This window comes from Artemia franciscana, chromosome 11 (genome assembly GCF_032884065.1).
Source record: "Artemia franciscana chromosome 11, ASM3288406v1, whole genome shotgun sequence".
NCBI lineage: Eukaryota > Metazoa > Arthropoda > Branchiopoda > Anostraca > Artemiidae > Artemia > Artemia franciscana.
In genome coordinates, this window is record NC_088873.1 from 10,709,390 (window position 1) to 10,735,201 (window position 25,812).

The following is a 25,812-nucleotide window of genomic DNA, read 5'->3' on the forward strand; positions in this document are numbered from 1 at the left end:
ATTCTCTTACAAGTTTTACACAGTCTTCATTCTCCAGATGGCTTCCTTAGCTGTTCCAGAATTTCCTAACAACAGGCTTTCCTTAAGAGGTAATCGCCAGGCCCCTGCTGTTTCACAGGTATGTTTCTGAACAGAGTGTCTTCAATACATCTTTGGGTCTGACCTCCTTATTTAGAAAGCAGGTAAAGCTTTCTAAATCACTGAATGAGTCAATCACTGAATGAGTTCAATTAGTGATTGAACTCATTCAGTTCAATCACTGAATGAACTGAATGAGTTCATTCAGTGATTTCAAACAAGATATTAATTCAACATCTACTTTTTCTCATTATTCTGGACTACCTGTGGAGTTCATAATATAAAAACTTTCGGTAAAATTCACAATAAATTCTTTTGGAGATATAACCATATAAAACTGAAACCATAACCATATACCACTGAGAAGGAAATGGGGTTCCATTCCAAGATTCTCCTCGATTTTCACAAACTTTACATTAGGTCTATAATTGAGATTGGAAGTATGGTTTTGCGAATTCATCATATTTTCTTCGAATTTTGTCATTTGTGTCATCATGGGACTGCATAATCATACTCCTTATGTCAAGAGAACTTAGAAAACTTTCTGGTGTTCGTTCTCTGAATTATAGAGCATCTATGTGGTGCATTCGAAATTACTCTGCAGTTCAAGGTTATGGTAGGGGCAGATTGTTTTTGGGGCATATATTAGAAGATGATTCTGCATTTCTAAATGTTGCTCCTGCTTTGGTAAGATTTTATTAAGCATTTTAAATTATAAATACAGCTTCTATAACAGAAACCTTTTTGTAGATTCACTACCCTGGGAGATGAGCTCACTCCACCTACTCCCATATGATTGAAACACTCCAAAGGGGAAGCATAAATAATACTATATAGGAAGATGTCTGATCCTTTCTCGGCCATCTGAAGCATATTCCTATTGCACAAAAAAAATATAGCAAAAGTGCTGCCTCCTGCTTTCCTGCTTTAAGCCTAAATGTTACCTCATCTCAGTCCAAATCTTACTCTATAGGTTCAGCAGAGCAGGGAGCAATGAAGACGGCTTTAGAAGTGTTGGTTAATTACAACATAACATCAAAAATATGCTAGGTGAAGTCCATTTTTATGCTCCTGATGTGAATCTAAAGGCAATTTGTGTAAAATTGCTACCACTGTCTTAAGATAAGAAGCGCAAGTAGAAAAATCAGGTATCCAATATAAAGTTTGCTGGAAATTACTGCAGATTCCCCAGCTGGGGGAGGTAGCAATGATAGATATGACTCTGCCACTTTGACCATGTATTTTTTTCACCTGTCACTTCATGGGAGCGGATCAACGGTAAAGATTTGAACAAACCCGGGGGAGGGACTAGAATGTGATTCCAAAGTTTAACTCCAAACTAGCTATGCATCTTTTAGGCTACAATTTATTATGTTTGAAATAGGAAGAGTTACTGAAGCCATTACAGGTATTGGTAATTTGCAGAATAATCTTACCCAAATAGAAAGAGCTGACTTCCCAGTTTATCAAAAATGTGATATGGCCATGGCAAACACAAAATATCTAACAGAAGAATCTTTAGCTGGGACTAGATACCAGTTAAAAGTATTTTTATTAAAAGGGGGACACAGTTAGAGATTCAATATCTAACAGCTAGCAAAATAAACGATGATAACAGGGGAAACTAAACATTAGCTCACTTTCCCCTCTATTAACGTTTTTTCAAGGGGGTGTATGGGGGCAATGTGTCTTTGTGACCAGAGCCTCCCCTCAGTTTGTTCAGTCCATAATAATTATAACAATGAAAAGAACAATAATAATAAATCCACCAAAACTAGTAGTTATACAGCATTTAGTTTCATAGTTTTTCATTGTCTATTAGGGTGGAGGCCTATGGATCGTTTTTGGGGGAGTAGGCTACCCAAAGCTTTTGGAGGAGTAAAATGATTTTAGCCCATATTTTTAGATTTTCCATGAGAAGTACTTCATATGGGCTATTAAGTAAAACGAAAGGAATATATAGAAAGACGGATATAATAATTCAAATATGACAGCGACAAATAACAACAAAAAATTATTTTGTATTTTTTAGTTTAAAGCCTTTATTATAGGAAAAAAACGATCTTAATTAGACAAAGCATATAAAGGAAACAAAAAAAACACACAAACGAAAAAAAATCCCATTTTAATAATTTCCAATGTGGTAATGTTCATACAAATAGAAACAAAAGTAGGACAAATTAGTTTGTCCTCTGGTATACCACAATAAAGCAACATCAGGGGCACGGTTAGTTGTTGGTTTGTTAATGAAATCTAGTAGAATGAAACAGTCTATTTATTAAAAATAATTACATATGTCCTAGGTTAAAACATTTGTAATCAAATACAGGTCAAGAAAAGTTTATTGTGTTTACTATATTTTACGAATCCTTTCGTTTTCTAGCAGAAGCAGGAGATTCTTTCCTAAGTTCGTTTTATTGTGACCTGTATGTATAATATTTAAATTGTTTGGGGCTGATTATGTGAAATGCTATCATTTTAAGTGTTTGAAGTTTTAACCTGTCTTTTAATTAAAATGTTCTAAAAATGATTCAGTCTATATCTCCCTTCATCTCCATTTGTACCAATAGATAATTTTTTTTAATTTATATAATTTCCCTAAAACTTTGTAAAAACCCAACACAAATGCCAATTGTCTTTGTCTTTTACGTCAAACCATCCTATTGAAGTTGAAAGCAGAGTTTTTATTTCTTTAGCTGATAAGGCACTAAATTAACATCACCAAAATCCATAAATAATACGCTGATCCTCAATAAAGATATTTTAATTGGGAACAGATTTCCTTAAAAGATGATCTCTCCAAGAAAGAAAGAAGTAATCAAATGAATCCAGAGTAATAGAAGAAAATGAATTACAAGAAAAAACAATCTTAAAACTTTACTATTTATTCCTAATTTATCTCAAAACTTAAGAAACGAATAAAAGACATAATACCAACAAACATACAACGTAGAGTATATAGAATACCTTGTTCTTTTAAAAAAATTTATGAGGGCAGAAAACAGTAAAATATTAGAAAACAAACAAACCACAACAGCCTAAAAATGCAGTAAAATCTACTTTAAAATAAGATAAAAACTAGAGACTTCTGACTAAATAGTCAGAACATTTGCTTGACCTTTTTCGCCATAACATACTGTTTGATAAAAGAAAAATAATTGATAATTGTGTTGGGCTTTAGCAAAGTTTTAGGGAAATAATAGAAATAAAAAAAATATATAGGGGGATTAGTATAAATAGTGTTGAAGGGGAATACACACAACATCAGGGACGTCATTCAGAGGGGGGAGGGGGGAAAGTCCCCCCCACCAATAATTTGAAGAGAAAAATATTATGCAGGCCATGCCCCTTGACTATCCAGATATGAGCCCCTTTTACCCGCTTCCTAGCAGATGGGTCACTAAGGATCTGTTTGGACCCTGTTGACTTAATCAGAGTAATTGAGAGGCCATATTTACCTAAACCCTTATTTGACGAAGTAGCAGCAAAGTGCAAAGGCACCAAGAAATTCTTCAAGATGGATGTCCAAAATGGGTACTGGTCGACGGTGTTGAACTAACCCTCCTCAGACTTGACAACATTCAACACCATGCACTGTCAATACAAATGGAAGAGATACCCTTCTGGACTGATTTTGATCATAGTCACGAAGAGGCAAAAAGAGCAATTCAGAATTCAATCTGTCAAAACCTTTCATATTTCGATCCAGAAGCCAAAGAAATCAAGGTAATTACATATGCCTCCCAGCATGGCCTGGGTGCACAACTTATAGCAAACCAAGCAACAGTTGCTTTTTTGTCTCGTTCTCTAAGCGAAACAGAACAGCACTACTCGCAAATAGAAAAACAAATGCTTGCAACAACATTTGCTTGCAAAAGATTCCATCAGTATTAATTTGAGAGAAAGATCTGTGTCACCACAGACCACAAACCTCTCAGAATAATCGTAGGGAAGTCCATATCAAAAGCGCATCCAAGGCTGCAGCACCTGATGTTAGCTGTTCAGCCACATAATATCAAACTGAGATACCGACCTGGAAAATATCCCGGTGGCGGACGCCCTGTCTCGTATGCACCTTGCAGATTCAGACATGGAGCTATAGGAGGACACGGAAGTTCCAGTCCACTCAGTCCTTCAAACTGTACCCATAGCAAGCCAAAGGTTAGCCCAAATACATCTTGAAACAACGAAAGATGAAGTATTGAACTCCATCATGCAAATTATAAAAGTGGGCTGGCCAAGCAATAAGAAAGACCTAAATATAAGACTCAAATCATTCTGGAATTACTGCCAAGAATTAGCCAAACTCGACGGACTTGTCGTAAATGGGAAACAAATAGTTATCGCAAGATGCATGAGGGCAGGCATATTAGACCAACTACACGCTTCTCATCTAGGAGCAGGGAAGACCAACGAGAGGGCTAGAACGTCTGTATTCTGGCTGGGCATTACACAAGACATAGAAAGATTAGTCATCCAATGCAAAGTATGTGCAAACTTTGCCCCCAGTCAACAGACGGAAACAATCATAGCGAGCAGAATACCAAACTATCTCTTTCAGCATGTAGGCACTGACCTGATCCAGCTGAATGGGCAAGATTACATGGATTCTGTTGACTACATGAGTTGATTCTTTGAATTTGATTGCCTGACCAATACCACCTCATGGCAAGTTACTAACAAGCTGAAATCTCATTTTATCCAACATGGGATACCCGAGTGACTCACAACTGACAGTGGAGCCAAGTTTAGTGCAAAGATATTTGAGCAATTCAAGGTCAACTGGGGGATCATCCACACAACCTCAAGCCGAAACTATCCCCAATCAAACAGCATGAGCAAAAAGACTGTGCAAACAGTAAAAAGACTACAAATGAAAGCAAATGAGGGCAAGAGTGATCCATACCTGATGCTACTTGAGTATCAAAATACACTTACTGATGGATGCTCAGATAATAATAGGATGCCAGCTGGGATCGTTTCTACCTTGTATCACACAAGCTTTGCAAACCGAAATTGTCCATTTACGAAAGTTTAAACAACAGAGAACAATGGCGCAAGAGGCCCAAACCAAATACCATGACCAGGATGCAAGAGACGTGGAATTGCTGAAGATTGGTCAGAAAGTGTGGATTCAGTTGATGGACCAGGAGCCCTAAAAGAAAGCAGTGATTTGCAAAACCGATGACAACCCTTGCTCTATTTATGGTCATCTTGAAGAATGAGGGATATTCCACCACAAAAAACCAAGTAAAAATTAAAACAAGACAGAATCTGAAAGTAACATAAGCAAATGATAGTGAAAACTGTCAAACTCTAAGCTCCCAACCTGCCAAGGATCCCAGCAGATCAAGAAGCATCTGCCCTCAGGGGACTGTCACCTGTTCTGGCAGTCAGGTGAGAACCCCAGCGAGGTTAAATTTGACCATCTACATAAGCCAGCATTAGATCTGATGAAGAAAAGAAGGAAGATGAAATGGAATGATTATTATGTCTATTCAAGAAGTTTTATTTATGTTTATGTTCCAGGTGCTTGGGTCTAATACATGTACCTACTAACTGACATATCACTAGCCAAACAAAGAGTTTATTGCACTGTTTTAACTTTTAACATTTTTCTTTCTTTGGTGATAAACATTTATCTGTTCAAACTTTCAGGGGATAAAATGGATAAATTACACATTGATTCAAACTAAGATTAGCTTAAAAATATATATTTTGACAATCAGACACACAAAGGTGCTGAATAAATTTTAGTCTTGGAGTGGCAAAACTAAGATTTTGAAAAAAGATATTTAATTGCTTTATTTTTACCTAAGCACAAGGGTCTCTTCTGCCTGAACTTCTCAGGTTTATTTGAGATAAGAATTTTAAGGACCTGCAAATTTTTTTTATATATTTGCAGTACCTAGGATATGCCATTCATTTTGTATTCCTTAGAGAGCTTGTCATTACCAAAACAAACAAGAGCTAAGAGCTCATATGGCACTTGTGACGAGGCAAGAAGAGCTAAGAGCCAAGAGCTCATATGGTATGAGCTCTAACAAAATTCTAAGAATCAATAGATTCAGGAAAGTAAGAGGCTTAATGCCGGTCAGGATTTAAAATAAGAGCTCTGAGTCACGATGTCCTTCTAAATATAAAAATTCATTAAGATCCGATCACCCACTCGTAAGTTATAAATACCTAATTCCTCTCCCTTTAGCCCCCCAGATGGTCGAATCTGGGAAAACGACTTTATCAAGTCAATTTGTGCAGGTCCCTGACACGCCTAGATATTTTCCTTGTCCTAGCACGTCCAGAAGCACCAGACTCGCCAAATCACTGAACCCCTGCCCCCAACTCCCCAAAGAGAGCGAATCCAGTACGGTTCTGTCAATCAAGTATCAAGGACATTTGCTTATTCTATCCACCAAGCTTCATCCTGATTCCTCCACTCCAAGTGTTTTCCAAGATTTCCCCCTCCAATTCCCCCCAGTGTCAAAGATCTGGTCGGGATTTGAAATAAGAGTTCTCAGACATGAATTCCTTCTAAATATCAAATTTCATTCCGACCCGATCACCAATTCGTAAGATAAAATACCCCAATTTTCCCGTTTTCCAAGATTCCGGTTTCCCCCTACCACTCCCCCCAATGTCACAGGATCTGGTCGGAATTTAAAATTAGAGCTTTAAAGCACAAGATCCTTCTAAATATCAAATTTCATTAAGATCTGGTCACCCTTTCGTAAGTTACAAATACCTCAATTTTCAAAATTACCCCCCCCCCACCCCAAATCCACCAAAGAGAGCATATCCGGTCCAGTTATGTCAGTCACGTATCTTAGACAGGTTTTTATTCTTCCATCCAGTTTCATCCTGATCTCACCGCTTTAAGTATTTTCTAAGATTTCCGGTCCCCCAACCGCCCCCCCCCAATTACGCTGGATCCGGTTGAGATTTAAAATAAGCGATCTGAGTTGCGAGGTCTTTCTAAATATGAAGTTTCATGAAGATCCAATCACTCCTTTGTAAGTTAAAAATACGTCATTTTTTCTATTTTTTCCGAATTACCCCCCCCCCCAATAGAGCGGATCCGTTCCATTATGTAAATCACGTATCTAAGACTTCTATTTATTTTTCCCACCAAGTTTCATCCTGATCCCTACAATCTAAGCGTTTTCCATGATTGTAGGTTCCCCCACCCCAAACTCCCCCAATGTCACCAGATCCGGTTGGTATTTAAAATAAGAGCTTTGAGACACGATATCCTTCTAAATATCAAATTTCATTGAGATCCGATAACCCGTTCGTAAGTTAAAAATACCTCATTTTTTCTATTTTTTCAGAATTAACCTCCCCCCAACTACCCCAAAGAGAGCGGATGAGTTCCGGTTATGTCAATCATTTATCTAGGGCTTATGCTTATTTTTCCCACCAAGTTTCATCCCAATCCCTCCACTCTAAGTGTTTTCCAAGTTTTAGGTTTCCCCCTCTCAATTCCCCCCCTCCAATGTCACCAGATCCGGTCGGGATTTAAAGTAAGAGCTCTGAGAAACGATATCCTTCTAAATATCAAATTTCATTGAGATCCAATCACCTGTTTGTAAGTTAAAAATACCGCATTTTTTCTAATTTTTCAGAATTAACCCCCCCCCCCTAACTACCCCAAAGAGAGCGAATCCGTTCCGGTTATGTCAATCATGTATTTAGGACTTGTGCTTATTTTTCCCACTAAGTTTCATCCCAATCCCTCCACTCTAAGTGTTTTCCAAGATTTTAGGTTTACCCCTCCCAACTCCCCCCCAATGTCACCAGATCCGGTCGGGATTTAAAATAACAGCTCTGAGACACGATATCCTTCCAAATATCAAATTTCATTATGATCTGATCACCCATTAGTTAAGTTAAAAATACTTCAATTTTTCTTTTTTTTTGAATTAACAGGCCCCCCACTCCCCCCAGATGGTCAAATTGGGAAAAAGACTATTTCTAATTTAATCTGGTCCGATCCCAGATACGCCTGCCAAATTTCATCATCCTAGCTTACCTGGAAGTGCCTAAAGTAGCAAAAGCAGGACCAACAGACTAACAGAATTTGCAATTGCTATATGTCACTTGGTTGATACCCAGTGCCATAATAAAGGTCAATCCATCTATTGCAAGTTTCAAGGGGAATTCCTTTTTCAAGTTACTCTGACTACTACTACAGATACTAAAACTTATTGGAGTACCAAGTCACCTAGGGTCAAAAAGCTGCACATGCTATTCCTCTATTATAAAAGCAGCTTTGAGGAAGATATTAACCTAGTTGTCCTCTTTTACAATATTTCACTAATCTTTTACTGGTCAACTTGAATGAAATCTGTCTAGGTTTCTTATGTTTTAACTTTTAATGTTATTCTTTTCTTTCACTGCAACAAGCCCTTCTCACTTTTGTAAATTGAAAATCACTTCTACTGACCAGTGTAAAAAAATATAAAATAAAACAAATCAGACACTTACCATCTTATTGAGATATCTGGCTTGTTACAATTCACCTTTAAAGCTCAATCCATACACTAATCTGAAATGAAACATCATATCAATAGTGGTGGACAATATAGAGATACTTAAAATCATTGTTGAAAAGTTGCTGATATTATACTATACAAGTTTCTAGTGCCATATTCATTACACTGTAAGGAAAAAACATCTTCATGGCTGTAACATCAATGTAAGAAGATACAACAACTACTACTACTGACAACAAATTGCAACACTAAGCAAACTGAGGCCAATACAGCAGTACATGTTTCTATTCCACATATCTTTGTCCGAAAATTTACTCTTCACTTGTTTGATGAGGTTCATACTACCCCTTTTACTTATATCCAGGGCTTAATAAAAAAAAGCAATAAAACAAAACACCTCCTTAAGCTTTTGCTTGCTTACCATGAAGTGGGCAACTTATTTATTAAATACGGGTTGCAGCAGAGAAATGTTCTTTTGATGGTGCCAATACATATCCCACATTTGCAACAGCTGAGAGAATATGCTTATGGAACTTCAGCTGATTGTCTACCTGACTCCAAGGTCACACTCCTCCTCTGTTGGTATCAACCATATCTGGGATAAAGCAATAAGTACTATTGCTAATAGTTGTTAAGGCCAAGGTACAGCACCTTTCATTTTCCAACATTGTCCTCTAACAGCCAGTTTTCTGGCCAGTGCGTTAGACCATCCAAGTCTTTCTGCAGCAAGACTCTTGCTTGAGCTGTATTGCACAGAATGACCTGTAAGCTTTAGAATTATCAGCATAAAAGATTATTTAATCTTGTGTGCAATCAGGGGCATTGCTAATATAAATGACAAAAAAAATCATTTAATGGCTGGCATTTCAACTTAAGCTTCAGTGTTCAAAGTGGTACCTTCTCAAATGCCTTAGCCTGGTCAAGGATTAAATGGTTAACTGGGATCCCTTAATCTATAAGCTGATTAATGTCATTGTAGGTAGTAAGCAAGTTTGAGTCTATTGACATGCCTTTCCTAAAACCCTGTTTACAGTTGGGCAATATATTCTTGACTGTCAGTGTTGTATCATTAATCATACCTACAATAATTTTTGGTTGTATCATTAATCATACCTACAATAATTTTTGATAGGATAGGGGTTACACTTGAAATTTCAATAGTTGTTGGCATCTGTAACCTTCCCTGTATTGAATAAAGGAAGCACACTGACAATCCACCAATTCTTGGGAACTGTAGGCCTACTATTAATCATAGATCCTGAAAGATGTCAGCTAATGGGTAGGCTATTTGGTTTACCATTTCCTTGGGAAGCCTTAGATGGATTTCATCCAGACCTTTTATTTTTGTTACCTCAATCTTACATTACTGTTTATAGACCATTACAGAAGTGGATGTCATTTATGGCATGGGACAAGAGATGTGCTCAGGCAGAAAGATTGGAAGTTGCCCATTGGGGTTCTGTTCACTGGAATTTGTAGAGAAAGATTTGTTTAGCTCAACTGCAATTTGGATTTGCAGTACTGCTAAGCCCCTATCTGCTATACCAGGCTCTGGTATAAGGTTTCTGGATAGTTTTCCAGAAGACACACATCTCCAGAAGGCTTTCAGATTTTCCTTGCAACAATCTACTAGTTTCTCTTCATACTCAGTGTTGTATCTCTGCTGTACTCATAATCCTTGTTAATGATGCTACCAACATTATTGAAACCATCTCCTCCATAAGTTTACTTGTTAACTAAAGCAACCACTTAATCATCCTTTATCCTGAAGAGTTCAAACCTACTCTTGCAGTCTCAACTTTCAAAACCTCCAAAATTTACATTTCGTAAGTATTTTTATTTAGGATACTCAAATATCAATTCTAAATAGAACTATACCTTTTAATTTAACACAAAGCGCTTCTATTTTGTTTACTGTCTTTTTCAGAGCAAATTAAATTTAAAAAAAAATATGTGAAGACAAATAAATTACACCTCCTACCTAACTCTTTGCAACTAACCAAGCCACCTACTAACCTAGCTCTGTACCTCAGCTGCACAACAACATTATTTAAAAACATACCAATAATCTCTTAAATATATTCAACCAGAAACAGCAAATGCATAGGAAACAGCTTTTCTGGCAGCCAAGCCAGACTCTAATCTGTAAATTAAAAAAATAAAGCATTCTGATAATTTAGATGCTTCTTGTACTGATCTAAGCATAAAAATAGCATTAATACATCCTCTTTCATCCCTAAAACCAAATTATTTTCCAATTGAAAATTAACTACATTATTTCTAGCTGGATTAGCACAATTATAATAAGTTATTTGTAAAATGGTCAGTGGTGCCAATTCACAAAAATGAGGGGAGAGTCACAGTTTTTCTTGTAATCTTTTTTAACTAAAAATAACAAAACAAGCTTTTTTCAAAATCCAAAGGGAGAGGAGCATTTTAAGTGGCAATTGCACATCCCCTGTCAATTAGCATCCCTTTAAAGAATCTAGGATAGCAAACTGTAAACAAGGTATAACCAAAACTCTAAAAACCAAACTGAATTTTGATGCCAATATGAGTATGTGTGTTTTACTTCTACTCTATATATTCTGCATGAAGGATTTTTCTGCTGTCTTAGAACTTAATTTAGTTAGGCACATAATGTTTTCATACATAGAGCTAGGGTCAAAAATATGTTTCAAGGTAGTTGCTTTAAGTATCTATCTCTACCCCTTCTGTCTCTAAACAGCCATGACCCTTTGTGAACTTTGACAAACCTCATTTTGTAAAAGTGAAACTTCCAGAAGTATATATAGCCTACAGCACAAGTGCTAGGGAAAGTATAATCCAAACTTGGAGACTAAAAGAGCAGAAGTATTATCAAGTAAAAATTCTGAGAAATAAATTCACAAACAAGACATGTTATATAGCATTTGAAGCAGGGGTTGGCAACCCCACTCAGATACAGGGCAAAACTAATCACAATGAGAATACTAAGAAGACAAAAATTTTTGAAGAGTAGGCATTATTCAAGTTCTGGGGGATTCAACCAGTCTAGTTTCAGGACATAATGTAGTTGAAATCCCTTAGATCAATGGTGGATCCAGGAAACTGGGGTGAGACCTGGACCTACTGAGATTTTATCTAGTGTTCTCATTACTTGTTTTTTTTTACTCATTTTCAAATACTTGTCAATTTCATCAATTATTGGGGTAAAATCCTAGTTTATCTACATTTGGCTATCTTGGAAAGGGGTTAGATTAGGAAGATGGAACTTTCAGTAATGAATCTGGGGCTAAATATATGCTCTATGAGTATTATCAAGTTTCCCTGTTAACCCTCTACTGATTCCTAAGTCTTAGAAATTTGCCAACTTGACAAGGTCTAGGCTATATCTACTGAACTTTTGATTTAGCATTTTACCTAAATTTCTAGCTATCAGTTTCTTTTTCTCTGGATTTAGTTTTGAATATGCCATTCCTGCTATTTGACTAAAATTTTAAGCCATATCATTATGATTTTTTGAATTTAAGAAATGTATTTGTAGATCTCTGAGCCCTTATAAATTGATATTGAGAAAAGTTGTGAAGCTGAAGAAAGTTTTAAATTAGCCTACTTATTAAAGCAGAAGATCTGTTTTGCAATGTTTCACTATCATAGCACAATGATTTTTAAAGGTCATCAAAGGTCACTGCCCTCTAGAGGAGAAGAGGTAGAAGTGGGTAGGCTACTACAACATACCTTCCAGGGACAATCTTCAGTCTGTAGGACCATCCCTGGGAGTTTCATTTTCTTAACCTAACCCTTTAAAACATAGCAAAAAGTAGCTACACTACAATTTACTATTATTGGTACCCTTGGAACATTGCCCTCTCCCCAGATTTTACTCTAGATGCACCCAAGACATAGACCTTCTTGAAATATCCCACAAGGGTGCTTATTCGATAAAGTTCAAAAGCTAAAGCCCTTTTTTGAATCTTCGTTATTGCCTACAGCATTATACACTTCTGCAAATCTAGCACTAACTCACGCTTCTGCATTTCAAATTAGAGTAATTCTTGTTCCCACATTGCCATTCCCGAAAATTAATTACGGAAGGTTCAAAGAGCCAATAATCAGCTGTGTCTTGTAAAAGCTAAATGCTGCTCAGATCTACTTTCTAATCAAAGTAATTGCTGCAATCCGTTCGACATAACACGCAGTTGCAGCTCTTTTGTTAGAAACAAATGATTGTTTAGATGATGATTTCCGTGTGGCTAATGTTTTCTATGATGTAAAAAAAGCACTTGACATTTTAAACCATGAATTTCTTCTTAACAAAATGATATATTCCGGCATAAGAGGGAAAGGATTACAAATTATTAAATCATACCAGTGCGGTCGCATAATCACAGTAGATTTTGGTGGAAAAATGACTAATTTAAATAGTATTATTGATATTGGTGTCCCCCAAGGCACAGTATTAGGTCCACTGTTATTTTTAATTTATGTTAATGATCTTCCGCGAGGTTTGCAAAAGTATACTAGCCATGCAATTCTATTTTCAGATGATACAGCTATAACAGTTAAATATAGGGATTCATCGACATTGATCGAAATTTGACTATAAGTGTTACTTCAGTTAATCGATGATTTGTTTCCAATAGTATAGCACCAAATTTTACAAAAACTAAATTTATCGTTTTTGGTCGTTCAAAACGTGCCACTCGAGAGATTTCTAGTCAGGAACTTCAGCTTGGTGGTAAAAACATTTGTAGGGTCCAATCATGTCGATATTTAAGAGTTTTTCTTGATCCCCTTTTGTCATTTCATAATCATATTGAGTATATAAGATTAAAACTAGCTCAAAATATTGGGTTGTATATGACAAAATTCTGTTTGATCCAACTCAAAAATTTCAGCTAATTTTGAAAAAGCAAATATTAAAGATTGTTTGCTAAAATTCTGATTATTCACCACAGATGATGGAAAAATAATTCATTTGATCTTCTTCTTTTCGTGTTTAATTTTTGTGTCCCTGTGTTTGGGATGGCCTCCCACGCCCCTTTCTGTCCGATATTTATTAAGGACCTGTAGACCTATAGAAGAAAACCTTTTTAAAAAAGGTGATTCTTTGTAAATTATATAATAATTTTAGCTAACACATTCTACATGCAGCCCTGCTCTACTTTGGCCCCAACCCTCCTAATATGGAAATCTATAGCTGAAATTACATATTTCTATTTATTCTGCCAATCTATCCCTCAACCCTAGTACCTGTTAATTGAAGCAATTGGGGCAAAACAAGAACTGGAAAAACAAGTAAAAGGTGGCAGAAAACATTGGAAATATATAATTTGGGCTATATATTTGTAAATTAGGCATGTTAGGGGTAAATTTTTTGTTGTTCATATTTTGACTGGCAAATAAAGTGAATATACCACTTGATGTCTTTTTGTATGTTCTTTACAAATATAATGATTGCTTATATTGCTAGTTTAAATTTAAATACTTTTTCACCTTACTTAACCTAACAAATTTTGGCAGTGAAAAACATACATTATTTTGTCAAAAATGACCAAAAACACATACTTTAATTGAAAATTTGGCATCAAAGAAGAAGAAACACAGCATTATACTGTAAAATTTATTAATCCAACTTAATTGTGGAAAATCAGTGCTAATAGATTATACAACATTTAAAAAATGGATTAATAATGAAACAGTTAGCTACCAGTGTTTTAAGCTTTTTTTATACCCAAAAACTATTTGGGTATATTTTGGTCATTTTCAAGAGCTTGAAAAGTGCTTAAATTTGAAATTGCAATTGAAGCACTTATTATGTTTGTAAAGAACATAAAAAAGGCATCAAGGGGTATGTTCACTTTATTTGCAAATCAAAAATATGAATAACAAAAAATTTACCAATTATTAGTATAGTTGCATGATTTTCCCCTGGGTATGTAGGCTAAGTGAAAGGTCACTTATACCTGATCCTGTCCCTACTGTTTTTACTTGGTTGAAAAAAAATCCTAAGAAAGTTCCCATTGAAAAGAAAAGATACCAAAAGTGAGATTGAATTTGTCATAGCTTGGAGGTTTGCCCCTTCAGTCTGTTTAAAGAAAACAGATTCATAATTGAAGCTTTGTTCATTCAATCTTAGGGAAGATCTACATTTGTGACACTTCATTAAATGGTTGTAAAGGGTTACTTTTATTTATTTATTTGTCTTGTTTGAATTCTAAATGATTGTTTTTTAATCGTTGAATTGATATACATTCCTTACAAATTAATTAGTCATACCACAGTTCCATTTGCAAGTTTTGACCTACTTTGTAACTCAGGTCTCAAAATTGCATATAAATTTATTGAAGCTAGGAAACATAGAACTCCTCCCTGTTTAAAAGAAAATGGATGGATATAAGTAGGTTTTAATAAACTAAATTCCTAAGGCCATGGCAATTAAAACAAAACTATGAAGATTAACTTTAAAATACTTGACAATACATAAATATAACAGTCACAAAGAAAAACCATTCACAAAATTTTACTTTTGTGCTCAGTTGCCAACCTGACCAATTGTCCTAAATTTTTAAACCTTGCAAAACATTCACCAGCCATTCCTTATGACCTACACTCTTGTCTATACATCAACAATTCATTGAAAAGGAAGGTCCGCCTTACTGGCAATCTTTCCTTTGTACTTACATTTAATGGGTTTAAAAGAAATTTTCTATGGTTAAGTCAGAAGCCCAGTAAAGAACCAAGTGGTCCTTTAGCCAGGAATTGCAATAGGAAGCTAGGGACCAGTCATTCTATGCTTTTTCAAGCCCTTCCTGCTAACTGACCCTAGATTTCTCTAGTTAACCTTTCAAGGTTGGGCCAGTTCTGGCTGAACCTACATAGTCACATCACTGAACTTTGTCCCAAACCAAATAAACTGGTAATGCCAGGAAGTAAACCTGTGCCCTTTTGGACAAAGTATTCTCAACCTAGAGTGCCAACCACTTAAGAAGGAACACAAATGTGACCAGAAAAAAAATTATCTGAAAAAAGAAAATATTTTGGAAAAAAAAATTACTCAAGTCATAGTTCCTACCATTTTTCACTGCTGTCCCATAAACAATATTTTTTTATTTAGACAAATTAATTTTGAGACAGGTATCAACAAAACTCCCATCAGGGATTGTATTTACTTAAGATACAATTAGCAATATGAATGCTCAGTTTTGTGATATTCTGTTACGGGGGGGGGTTTCTTATAAAGTATATTCGTTTTCTTGATCTATTTTACGGATTGCTTATAAAGTTTACTTGATTTCTTACATAGTTTCAGTTGTTTGTGGTATGGGAGCCTTATAGTTAATGGATATAGATTGGGAGGGTTCTATTTACCAGTCTCTATAACCTTGGAGACGAATTCATCATCATGACGTTTAGGTTTGCCGAAATGGGCAGATTCCCTTGGGAACGGACCAGTAGACAATAGGAACTGTACCTGTACCTTAACTCAAAGACAAACACAATTATTGACAATAATTTTATTTTCTTACTTCATATACAACTTCAGGTAAAACGGCTCCAATAAATGATAGTAGTATAAAGTGCATCAAAGAGTGACTACCAAAAACTGAATTACACTCTTAACTTTTAGTTCACCTTATATATCCCGAATCAATCCGGATTTCTAAATTAAGCACAGGGTAGACTGACCTCAGAAGAGTTGCAACACAACTCTTTTTTTTTGACTATACAACATATGGCTTAACCTCCTTGCAAAGATTTATTATAACGAGGGTTTTCACCTTCAGTTTGTTGACCAGACCAGATGTAGAAATCTGGTTTCTAATTGGCTTTATTCAAAAGTTTGAATCTAATTTTGGTAGTCAAAAAAGTATCATTTTTTGCTTGAAGGAAGATTTGTACCAAAGGTAAAAAGTATCATTTTCTTGCCTGTTATAAAACTTGTACTAAAAAAGCACAAATCCTATGATATAATTAACTTGCACTTTAAAATCTTTATATGTATAAGAGATTCTTTTTAAAGTAAAGTAAAACTTTTTAAAGTAAATGAATGAGAGATTTGGTTTTGAGTTCTGAAAGGGGGAGGGGGTTTGCTGGTCCATATGTTACATATCCCCTATCCCGCTGTAGATTGACGCCCTCGTCAATCAGAACATTCCCTGTCCTTAAATTTTATTTTTCTTACAGTTTCTTATTGTCAAAATATTTTTATTTTAATTCTTTCACCACAGAAATGATTATTTAAAGAAAACATATATATTCCTACACCCTTAATTAACCTACACCTTACACTTGAATTACATTAATACATCACTTGACATTAATAAGGTATATACTTGAATACCTGGTTTCACAAAAAAAATTTTTGTATTTATTTAGTTTTCAACTGATTCCAGGTATTCTTACAATAAAGTTAAAAATATACAACGTTACATAAAAAGTATTTCCACTTGCACTTTTATTCAGTTCCAACTACTCACTACTTGGCACTTTTAATTGTTCACCATTTACTATTCTTTGAATATTATACACCAATCACAATTCTCGTGTCCTTGCCCTATCCACTGATTGAATTAATATAATGTCATTTCTTTAGTTTATCACCCTTAAGTTTTTTTTGTTTTTTTGTTTCTTAAAAATTTAGCATCCGTACAGTCTGTCTTTCTATCACGCTTTTTCAAAATGGGAAGTGCAAGACTAGGAATACCTATCCCCTAGGAGTTTAAGTACAAATGTACGCCTGGTACTACGGTTCTTCCATTCCTTTCCCGCTCCCTTCTGCATTTTAAGCGTTATTGGACTGAGGTAGTATTTAAAACCTTACTTTGTGGTTGATTCCAAAGTTTATAAGATTAGAATTTTCTGATGTAAATCTTCATTGGGTCTGATGTTGTTGATATCGGGTCTTCATGTTGTATTTCGTTACCATCTATGGTGCCTTCGCGGATATGCTGTGGTTGTATTTTGGCTGGATGTTACGCCTTCTCTATCTTGCGATGTCCCATCAGAAGATGAAAATGATTTCAGTATGGTAGATGGCGTTCTCTGAGGTGTCATGTGGGTGATAGCTTTCTGGTTGAATCATGTGGTTTCGGGCGTTCCTTGGCGGTTGATGAATCATGATAGGCGTTTTCCAGTTTTCGACCATTATGTAATATCGGCCAATTGCCAATTTCTGTAATAAAAAAAATTTCCAGGCAGAATCATATGGTTATTAAATAGAATAGTAACAACATTATATAATTGTAAAAACGATGGTTGTGATTAACATTGATTATTGTGACATTTATATGATAGGTATATGATTATGTGATTAAACAAATAACACTGTTTAAAGGCGTCGATTAAGCACAAGATTAATTTGGAGGTTGTTTTTTTTTGTATATTTCTAATTCTTTATACTCCCAACGCAAGACTTTGTAGAAAAGAAACGTCTATTTCTAGCGTCATAGCCTTTCTATTGCCATGCGTTAGGAATATTTAGTTCAGTAACACAATATCGAAAATTACAAGAGATAACCTCCATTCTCTTGTTTATATTAAGGAGGGACAAGTGATTAAACTTGTCAGAGGTCTAGATCTTACATAAAAATTTTCTGCCAAATATTTATATTACTGATGTATTTCCGCCAAAAAGTAATACAATTAAATCGTATCTTAGCCTTCTGGCTGAAATACACCAACAATATTTATTAAAGTAGGGACTGGATATATGAATATATGGGAAAAGACCTCGATTTTCCCATACTGTTATAACCTCCCTTTATTATGGCTTAAATATCATCCGGGGCTGTAGGGTTTAGTTGATGCATTTCCTGAGCATCAATCGCATCGTTTTTTATCGTTTTTAGTCTCAAGAGTTTTCCATAATTTACTGTGAGTAGCGCTCTTATTGTTAGAGATATAAGAAATACCAAAAATATGGTTATTATTATATTGTACCAGGAATTTGGCGAGAATAGTCCATATTGACTTTCTACGTACTTTAGTCTTTGGTCTTCTGTCGTGAACAACGGTATTTGTAGGTCTAATGCCTCTTTTATTTTTGCTAGCTGCATAGTACCCTTAATTTTCTCTATTTTGGGCCAAATTGATATTTTTGATTCTTCGTTGTTCATGTTTGGTATATTCATATGTATCATGTTCGTGTTCATGTTCGCTGTTCATATGTAACATATGGACCAGCAAACCCCCTCCCCCTTTCAGAACTCAAAACCAAATCTCTCATTCATTTACTTTAAAAAGTTTTAAAATAAGAATCTCTTATACATATAAAGATTTTAAAGTGCAAGTTAATTATATCATAGGATTTGTGCTTTAAATTGATTTCGTAAATATATATTATTTTAAAAGGATAAGAATTTTTATACATGACACAAAAAGGAGTTTAATTTAAAAGATACCCTAGGTTTTTTTTTTTTTTTTTTTTTTTTTTAAGGCTTATAATTCTTAAGTTGGTTAGTCTTATTCGTAGACATATTTGGTTTGTGAGATACTTATTTTTATACTTGTAAAAGAAAAATTTTTTGTGATAAAAGGCATACATATGTTAGTTGCTTTGCCGTTAGTGGCGTAAAGGGTTATTAAGCTTATAGCAATGGTATATTACCTGTTAATTGTATTATCTATTATATATTCTCGTTCTCATCTTTTCCAGATTTCTTTAGTTGGTTTCTTTGTTGAATTTGATATCCAAATTTCATATTTTTAAAAATAGACGTTATTGATGGTGGTAGTTTTTTTGCCATCCTTCTTAGCCTCGCGACTTTTCTGAGATTTACTAACGTCAAATGAGGCTTCCAACATTCCTGGTCTGCGAATTATATTCCTGTTTTACTATTTTCTTTAGTAATTCTTTCTAAAAGGGGATTTAAGCGAGCTTTAAATTCTGTCTCATTATTCAACTGGGCATACAAAATTTGTTCTGAAAATTCTCCGACGCCTTGGAAGTCGAGTATTATTTGATTCTCACTGAGTTCCCGTTGAAAGGCAGACATTGCCCTCACGAAAGCATTTTTTGTTATTTCGATTTCACTATTATTTTTTAGGTGGATGACCATTAGTGTAACGTGAAAAGTACTGTGTTGAATAAGGGCTTGCGATAAACTAGGGTCTATATTAATCATATAGTTTTGTACTTCTGAGGCCTTTCTTTTTATTTGCGCGTTTTTGATTTGAATTGCGAAAAAATAACTTGGTGGTTGGTTACTCATTTTCCTTGACTTTCTTGGCAGATATCACCCAATTTCTAAAAAATTAAGTCAGATTAACTTGATGGTTTTTAGGTTGGTACTCTAATCCAATTCGTCTGAATTTCCAACGCACAATGTGTCGAAAAGTAATACACTTTGTATCATAGCCTTTCTATCACTATGCTCTGGAACATCCCTACTCGGAAATAGAGTAGTAAAATCATAGGAGATAATTTTTATTTCTGCACATTAGAAGGAAAGAAACGAGTAAAAGAAACTAATTTATCGTTAATTTACTGTTTAAAAGTGATATTAGTTAGATAAAATTTGAACAATCTAGTTCATGGTCATTTGAAATATTTATTATTGGCCCTTGGCTCGAAAATTGATTTATTTCAGATTTTAACGGGTGTGGAGTCATAAAAGTCAATCGATATTCCTGGTTGTTATTTCCACGAATATCTTCTATGTGTAGTAAATACCGTTTTAGGGTTTCGGGGAGCGCTAGGTTAGTTAACGTATAGTGAATGTCGGTTTTTTTCATCATAAAGCGTATGTTTTTTCTGCACAATTCCTTTAAACTGGGGTTATTTGGAGTAATACAAACTCTTTTGAAAGTCAGTTGTTTATGAAAACATAGCGGGCTTATGCAATTTATTATTTTTTCATATATTAGAATATCCTTTCCTTTTACTAGTTTTGACCCAATGTTTTCGTCTATTGTATAAAACTTAGTAATTAAGCGTTTTAATAGCTCGTATTGTCCTAGATATAAGTGATGAATAGAGTTATTAATCCAGTAATAATTTACATTGTTATTTTTGTAGATTTTAAGGAGTAGATCTTTGTTAAATAGCCTATAGTCTACCTCCATTAGCATTTCTAAGAACTTTGAAGGCCAAGGTAGCTCGAAATTTTCTTCTTCAAGTGGTGTTAACCAAAAATTTTCACATATTAGGGACGCGATTAATGGATATTTCTTTTTGGGGATTGAGCAAAGAAGTACCGTAAAATTGTATAGGGCGAACCTGTGCCTGTATCCGTAGTCTTTTCTCATTACCTCTGGCGAAAAGTACTTACTAGTAATATGACCATTATTTCAATTATCAAACTATCACTAGGTATAATTGGAACGTGCAGTAAGGAACGAAGTAAGTCGTAACGCAAATTTTTTACTGCATTTTTTACTGCTGATTCTAAGATTTTTTCGTTCGTTTCATGGTTTATTTTTGAAAGATCTGGTAGACTTTGGGTTTTGTTTGGAAGCCAAAAGTCTTGTCTTGAGGGTATTTGGTTTATGATGGGTTCTAGGGGTCTTAGAACATTTTCTAAGGTTTTATTATACGAAATTTCCTCCGGTTAGTAAAGGCTGTTAGTTGAGTGAATTTTTACCTGATTTGGTTCCCTCTGGTTACAGATCTAAAAAATATTATTTGTACTTTAGAATTTTAAAATTTTTGGCAGGCAAGTTGTTTTTGTAAGCGTCTTTTTTAGATTGTTTAGATTTTTTTCGTCTTAAGAAGATTTTATCCCCTTTAACGGCATATTCTCGTGTATTCGGGTCGTATAAAAATTTGGCGTAATGCCGGATTTCTTCTAATGGGTGATGAACTCCTTCGTATTTGGTACAATTTTCGTTTTCTTCGATTTTATAACATATTTTTGGGTTTTTACATTTATCAATTAGAAGAAGGTCAGTTTGTGTCGGCCCCTTGCAAAACCAGTAGCAGATATTAAATTTTTTCTGCAGTTTTCTTATTTTTAACTGTAAACTTGTCAAGTTAGTCCCTTTTTGTTTTTTGTTTGAGTATTTGATTTTTACTTCTCCCCTTGCGGGTCGATATTTTGGGGTATTAGCTAATTTTAACCCAAATTTATACGTGTGGGGTTTAAATTTTGTCAAATCGTAATTTAGGTACCAACTTTATGCGTATATTTCTTTATTGTTTTCATCTTGGACTAGCATAGCGGCCGAATATATTATATTTTCTTTGGCATGAATAATTGAAATAAATTCCGTATCTATAATTCCCTTTGCCATATTCACGGAGAAAAGATATAAGAAAATAATATAAAAAAAAATATTTAAGTGCGATCTTGATACTGCCGGGAGGATGAAGTAGATTTGATGCCAAGTCTGAATGCCTGTTAGATGTTGCAAGTTATTGCAAGTAGCTATATTAATGTTGTTTTTTTTTTAGTTACAAGCTAATTTATTCGAAGCCACTAAATCTATTTAATAGTAGGGAGGCGAACCAAGAATATGCCCGAAAGGATTATGACAATTATAAAATTGCAGGGTAAATTAGAACAAGTTTAGCTATGACTACAGTTTACGAAGACTCTTGTTGTTATTGACTATTTGTAATAATATTTTTGTTAAGGCTACTAATGAGTTTTTATTTACTATTATTCGATGGTTATTTCCATAAGCTGTTTTGCAATATTTTAGTTTCTATGGTATATAAAGTGACAGCGATTTCTATAGGGCAGGTGTTAGTTATCGTTGTATTAATAAGCTCTTGCGTTACGGAATTATTGTTGCGGTGGATTATAGTAACAAATTCTTGTTAAATAAAATAGTTTTGTGACTTACTCACAATACTGAGTCCCCTTTGATAAACCAATTCTTCAATCGGAGTTTATTAAACTTTTCTGAAAAGTACCTTTTTTTATTTATGGATTCTTATTCGGAGTGGTCTCTTGGCGAGGAGTAAAAGCAAAAAAAAATTAAGTCGACTTTCTCTGAGTCATAACCCGACGCTATCAAAAATACATCGAGTTACCCCTCAGAAAAAATCAAATCAACTCTTCCCGGTCGTTATTCTGGTTTTGTTTTACGTGTATATTAAATATTTCTTTAAACTTCTGGGGAGTTGGAGATTATCAAGGGTACAGAAAATATTTATTTTTCGAAATAATAGTTAAGCATTAGGAGCGGTTTTGCCAACCCATCTAGCGTTATGTGGTTCTAGCCGCAAACGTTAGATTATCGGATCAATTTGTAATAAGAAAATGGCAATTAAGAACTTGTAGTCTCGATTGCAATTTAGTTTTTAAACCTAAATCTTTTGACTGGTACGCGTAAGCTATGGCAATATTAATCGTTTTGTTCCAGTTAAGTTCTACTTTTGGTAAGATTTATTAACAAAGCGATGGTTTATATTATTGGAGAAAGTAAAATATTTGGAATTAAGAAGAGTTTTGTTTACTTACCTGGCGAAACGTTTTTCGACGGGGCAGTTCTAATTTTAGGCGCAAACATTTAGAATTTTATATCATAAGCATAAGGCGTTTTTATTTTACCCTATATATATATATATATATAGGATATTTATAGGATCAGTTTGCAATAGAGAAATAGCAATAATGAGCGCTTTTTTTTTTTTTTTTTTTTTTTTTTTTTTTTTTTTTTTATAAAGCAGGCCAATTTTTTTAATTTTTGATTAGGCAGACTTTCTGAAAAGTATTTTCTTTAGGAACTTTTTATTACGGGATGGTTTCTTAGCGTAACCAATTAACAATTAGCAAAAAAAAAATGACTATTTTATTTTTTATTTTTTTATTCTTTATTTTATCCCGGACTGATAGATTTTTATTTTTCTTTTATTAATAATCTAATTTATCTGGTTTTTTGACAACTCGGCCTGATCTTGTTGTCACCTTCTCTTCGGTAGACTCGGTTTTTTTCTTTGGCTTCGCTAGCGATATCAAGTCAAACTTTTTATATTGTTTTTTAAGAAATTTTTGACCTTTAATTTGTGCCTTTTTAGCCTGGGCAGTTGCACTTTGTGGTCTTGTTCCTTCCACATCTTTGGGCTCATTTGTGCCTGATTCACTCTCGGTATCTGAGGAACTAGTTGTAGATTTAGTATCTGGTTCTCTTGAAGTAGAAGTTTGAGATTTAGGTGTAGATCCAGCCTGACCTTCGTAAATTTCTTCTCCTCGTGAAGTAGAGGGTTTACTGATTGACTCGTCCTGTTGATCTCTGGGCTCGGGAGAATTGAACAATTCTTGGGAGCTTTGGGAAGATTCAAATGTTTTCTTGGGGTGCCTCCACTGCTTGAAAGCCATGTCTTCCGGAGGGTGAGGAATAGTTTGTATTAAGGTCTCCTTCCAAGATACCCAGTCCTTTGGTTTTGCCTTTGAGACGGTTATATCGTGATACTGTTGTTCGTCAGTAACTGGATTAGTATAAAATGTACTCTGTCTAGTCTTAATGGGGTAATTAATGATATCCATTGCTTCTCTTAATGTTTGTTTTTGGGGCTGTTTGTCCCTTTGTGACTCGATGTCCCCAGGGGTCTGTATAGCCTTATTTAATTCATCGTGTAACGATAAGGGTCTGTCTATTGGTGAAATAGGTTTCACTAAATTGTCGGGGAAACGTTTTGGGGGGTAAGGGGTTGACATTTTATCTGGAAAAAATTGTGACTTTGGAGAAATTGTATAGTCCAATTCTTCTGACTCTTCACTGGAAAATGAGTCGCCTTCTTTCCGTCTTCGCGTGACGGGGGTACTTTTGGGGGGGGGGGGGGGGGTAACCATATTTGTCATGGTTAGAAATTCATTAAATTCTTCTTCGTCACTACTGTTTTCAAAATATCCTTGTTTGAAATTAAAAGGTTTAAGCTCACTTAGTCTAGAGCGAGGTGGTTCATTTTCGTCCTCCGAGGTATCTGATGTTGAAGGTTGAGGGGTCCATGTTTCTGTGAATTTTGCCCTTTTTATACGACTAACATGGGCTTTATAAGTTTTCCCCGTTTGTGGTTTTAATAGTTTGAATGTAACGTCATTATCATATTTCTAAACTATTCTATAAGGGCCAGCGTACCTATTAGAAAGCTTCTTGCCTTCCAATTTGGTTTCATTTTTTAAATAAACGCAATCTCCTACTTGAAAATTGAGTTCACCTTTAACATTTGGAATATTTTTGGCCTCTTGTTGTCTTTTTGATTTTTCTATTTCTTGTTTTACAAGTTTGTAAGTTTTTCTCATTCTATTGATAAATTCTTGCCTATAATCTTGAGAATCATTATAATATTGTCTTGATTCTATAATTTCCTTATAAGGGATTCTAAAGTCTCGTCCGAATAATATGTAGAATGGGTTATCATGAATGACCTGGGAGTAAGCGGTATTAATTACATTTGTTAAATAAGGTAAGGTTTTATGCCAGTCTCTGTGATTTTCTTTCGTATAAATGCTTAAAATATTAGAGAAAAGTTTGTGTCTGTTCTCGATCTTTCCGTTGGCCTGGGGGTGATAGGGGGTCGATACCAATTTACTTATTTGAAGAAAAGACATTAAATCCTTAGTTACTTTCGATACGAAATTAGGGCCGTTGTCGCTTAATACTGTATTAGGAATACCGAAATTAAGGAATATTTTAGCGAGAGCTTTCGACTTTGTATAGGCGCTTTGATTTTTTAATGGTTTAGCAAAAGTGAAACCAGAAAAGTGATCAATCACTGATAGTACACAGGTGTGTCCTTCATTAGACGTGGGTAGTCCTCCGCTAGTACCATATAAATCAAAAGAAACTATATCAAAGGGGAACCGGGCCGTAGGCGTTCTTCCTGTCCCTGGGTTAGGGTAGACTTGAGGATTTTTTCTTAAATTACATGTTTCACAACTATTATTAGTTTTTTAACTTTGTTAAGGCTGAAGCAACGAAAAAGTATTGTTTTAATCTATGGAAGGTCTTCTCTATCCCCAAGTGACCTCCTACGTCAGAATGAAAAAATTCAAAAGCGGGTTTTTCCAAAATTTGGGGTAACACTGGTATAATGGTCGTTTGATTTCTTTTATCGTTACTGGTCATTATTTTACATAGTATTTGTTCATCTAAATCGTAATAATAATTATCAATTTCTTTTTTAAAGGATTTCATTTCATTGGGTAGGTCTCTATCATATAAGAAATATTCTATTAGAGCCGCACAAATATTATCTTTCTTTTGATGTATTTTTATATTATTTAAAGATAGTGGGCTGTCTTTGTGTTTTTCTTCTACTAAATTATTGGTCTGCCTTTTTAAATTTTTATTTTTCGGAGCATGTTTTTCT

At 34.7% G+C, this 25,812-nt stretch overlaps 1 protein-coding gene across 5 annotated transcripts in view; it reads right to left on the bottom strand.

The window, feature by feature from the left end:
• The window catches only part of LOC136032791 (transient receptor potential cation channel trpm-like), a 112,178-nt gene extending 99,568 nt beyond the window's left edge, over positions 1-12,610 (bottom strand). For 3 of the 5 annotated variants that reach the window (XM_065713168.1, XM_065713167.1, XM_065713164.1), the window contains exons 1-2: positions 12,580-12,610; positions 8,563-8,623 (exon numbers count right to left, since the gene is read on the bottom strand). In XM_065713168.1, coding sequence (XP_065569240.1) covers positions 8,563-8,565 — 3 coding nt within the window. In that variant the 5' untranslated portion in view covers positions 8,566-8,623; positions 12,580-12,610. The other 2 variants (XM_065713166.1, XM_065713165.1) reach the window with 2 other exon arrangements.
• Positions 12,611-25,812: the final 13,202 nt, after the last annotated feature.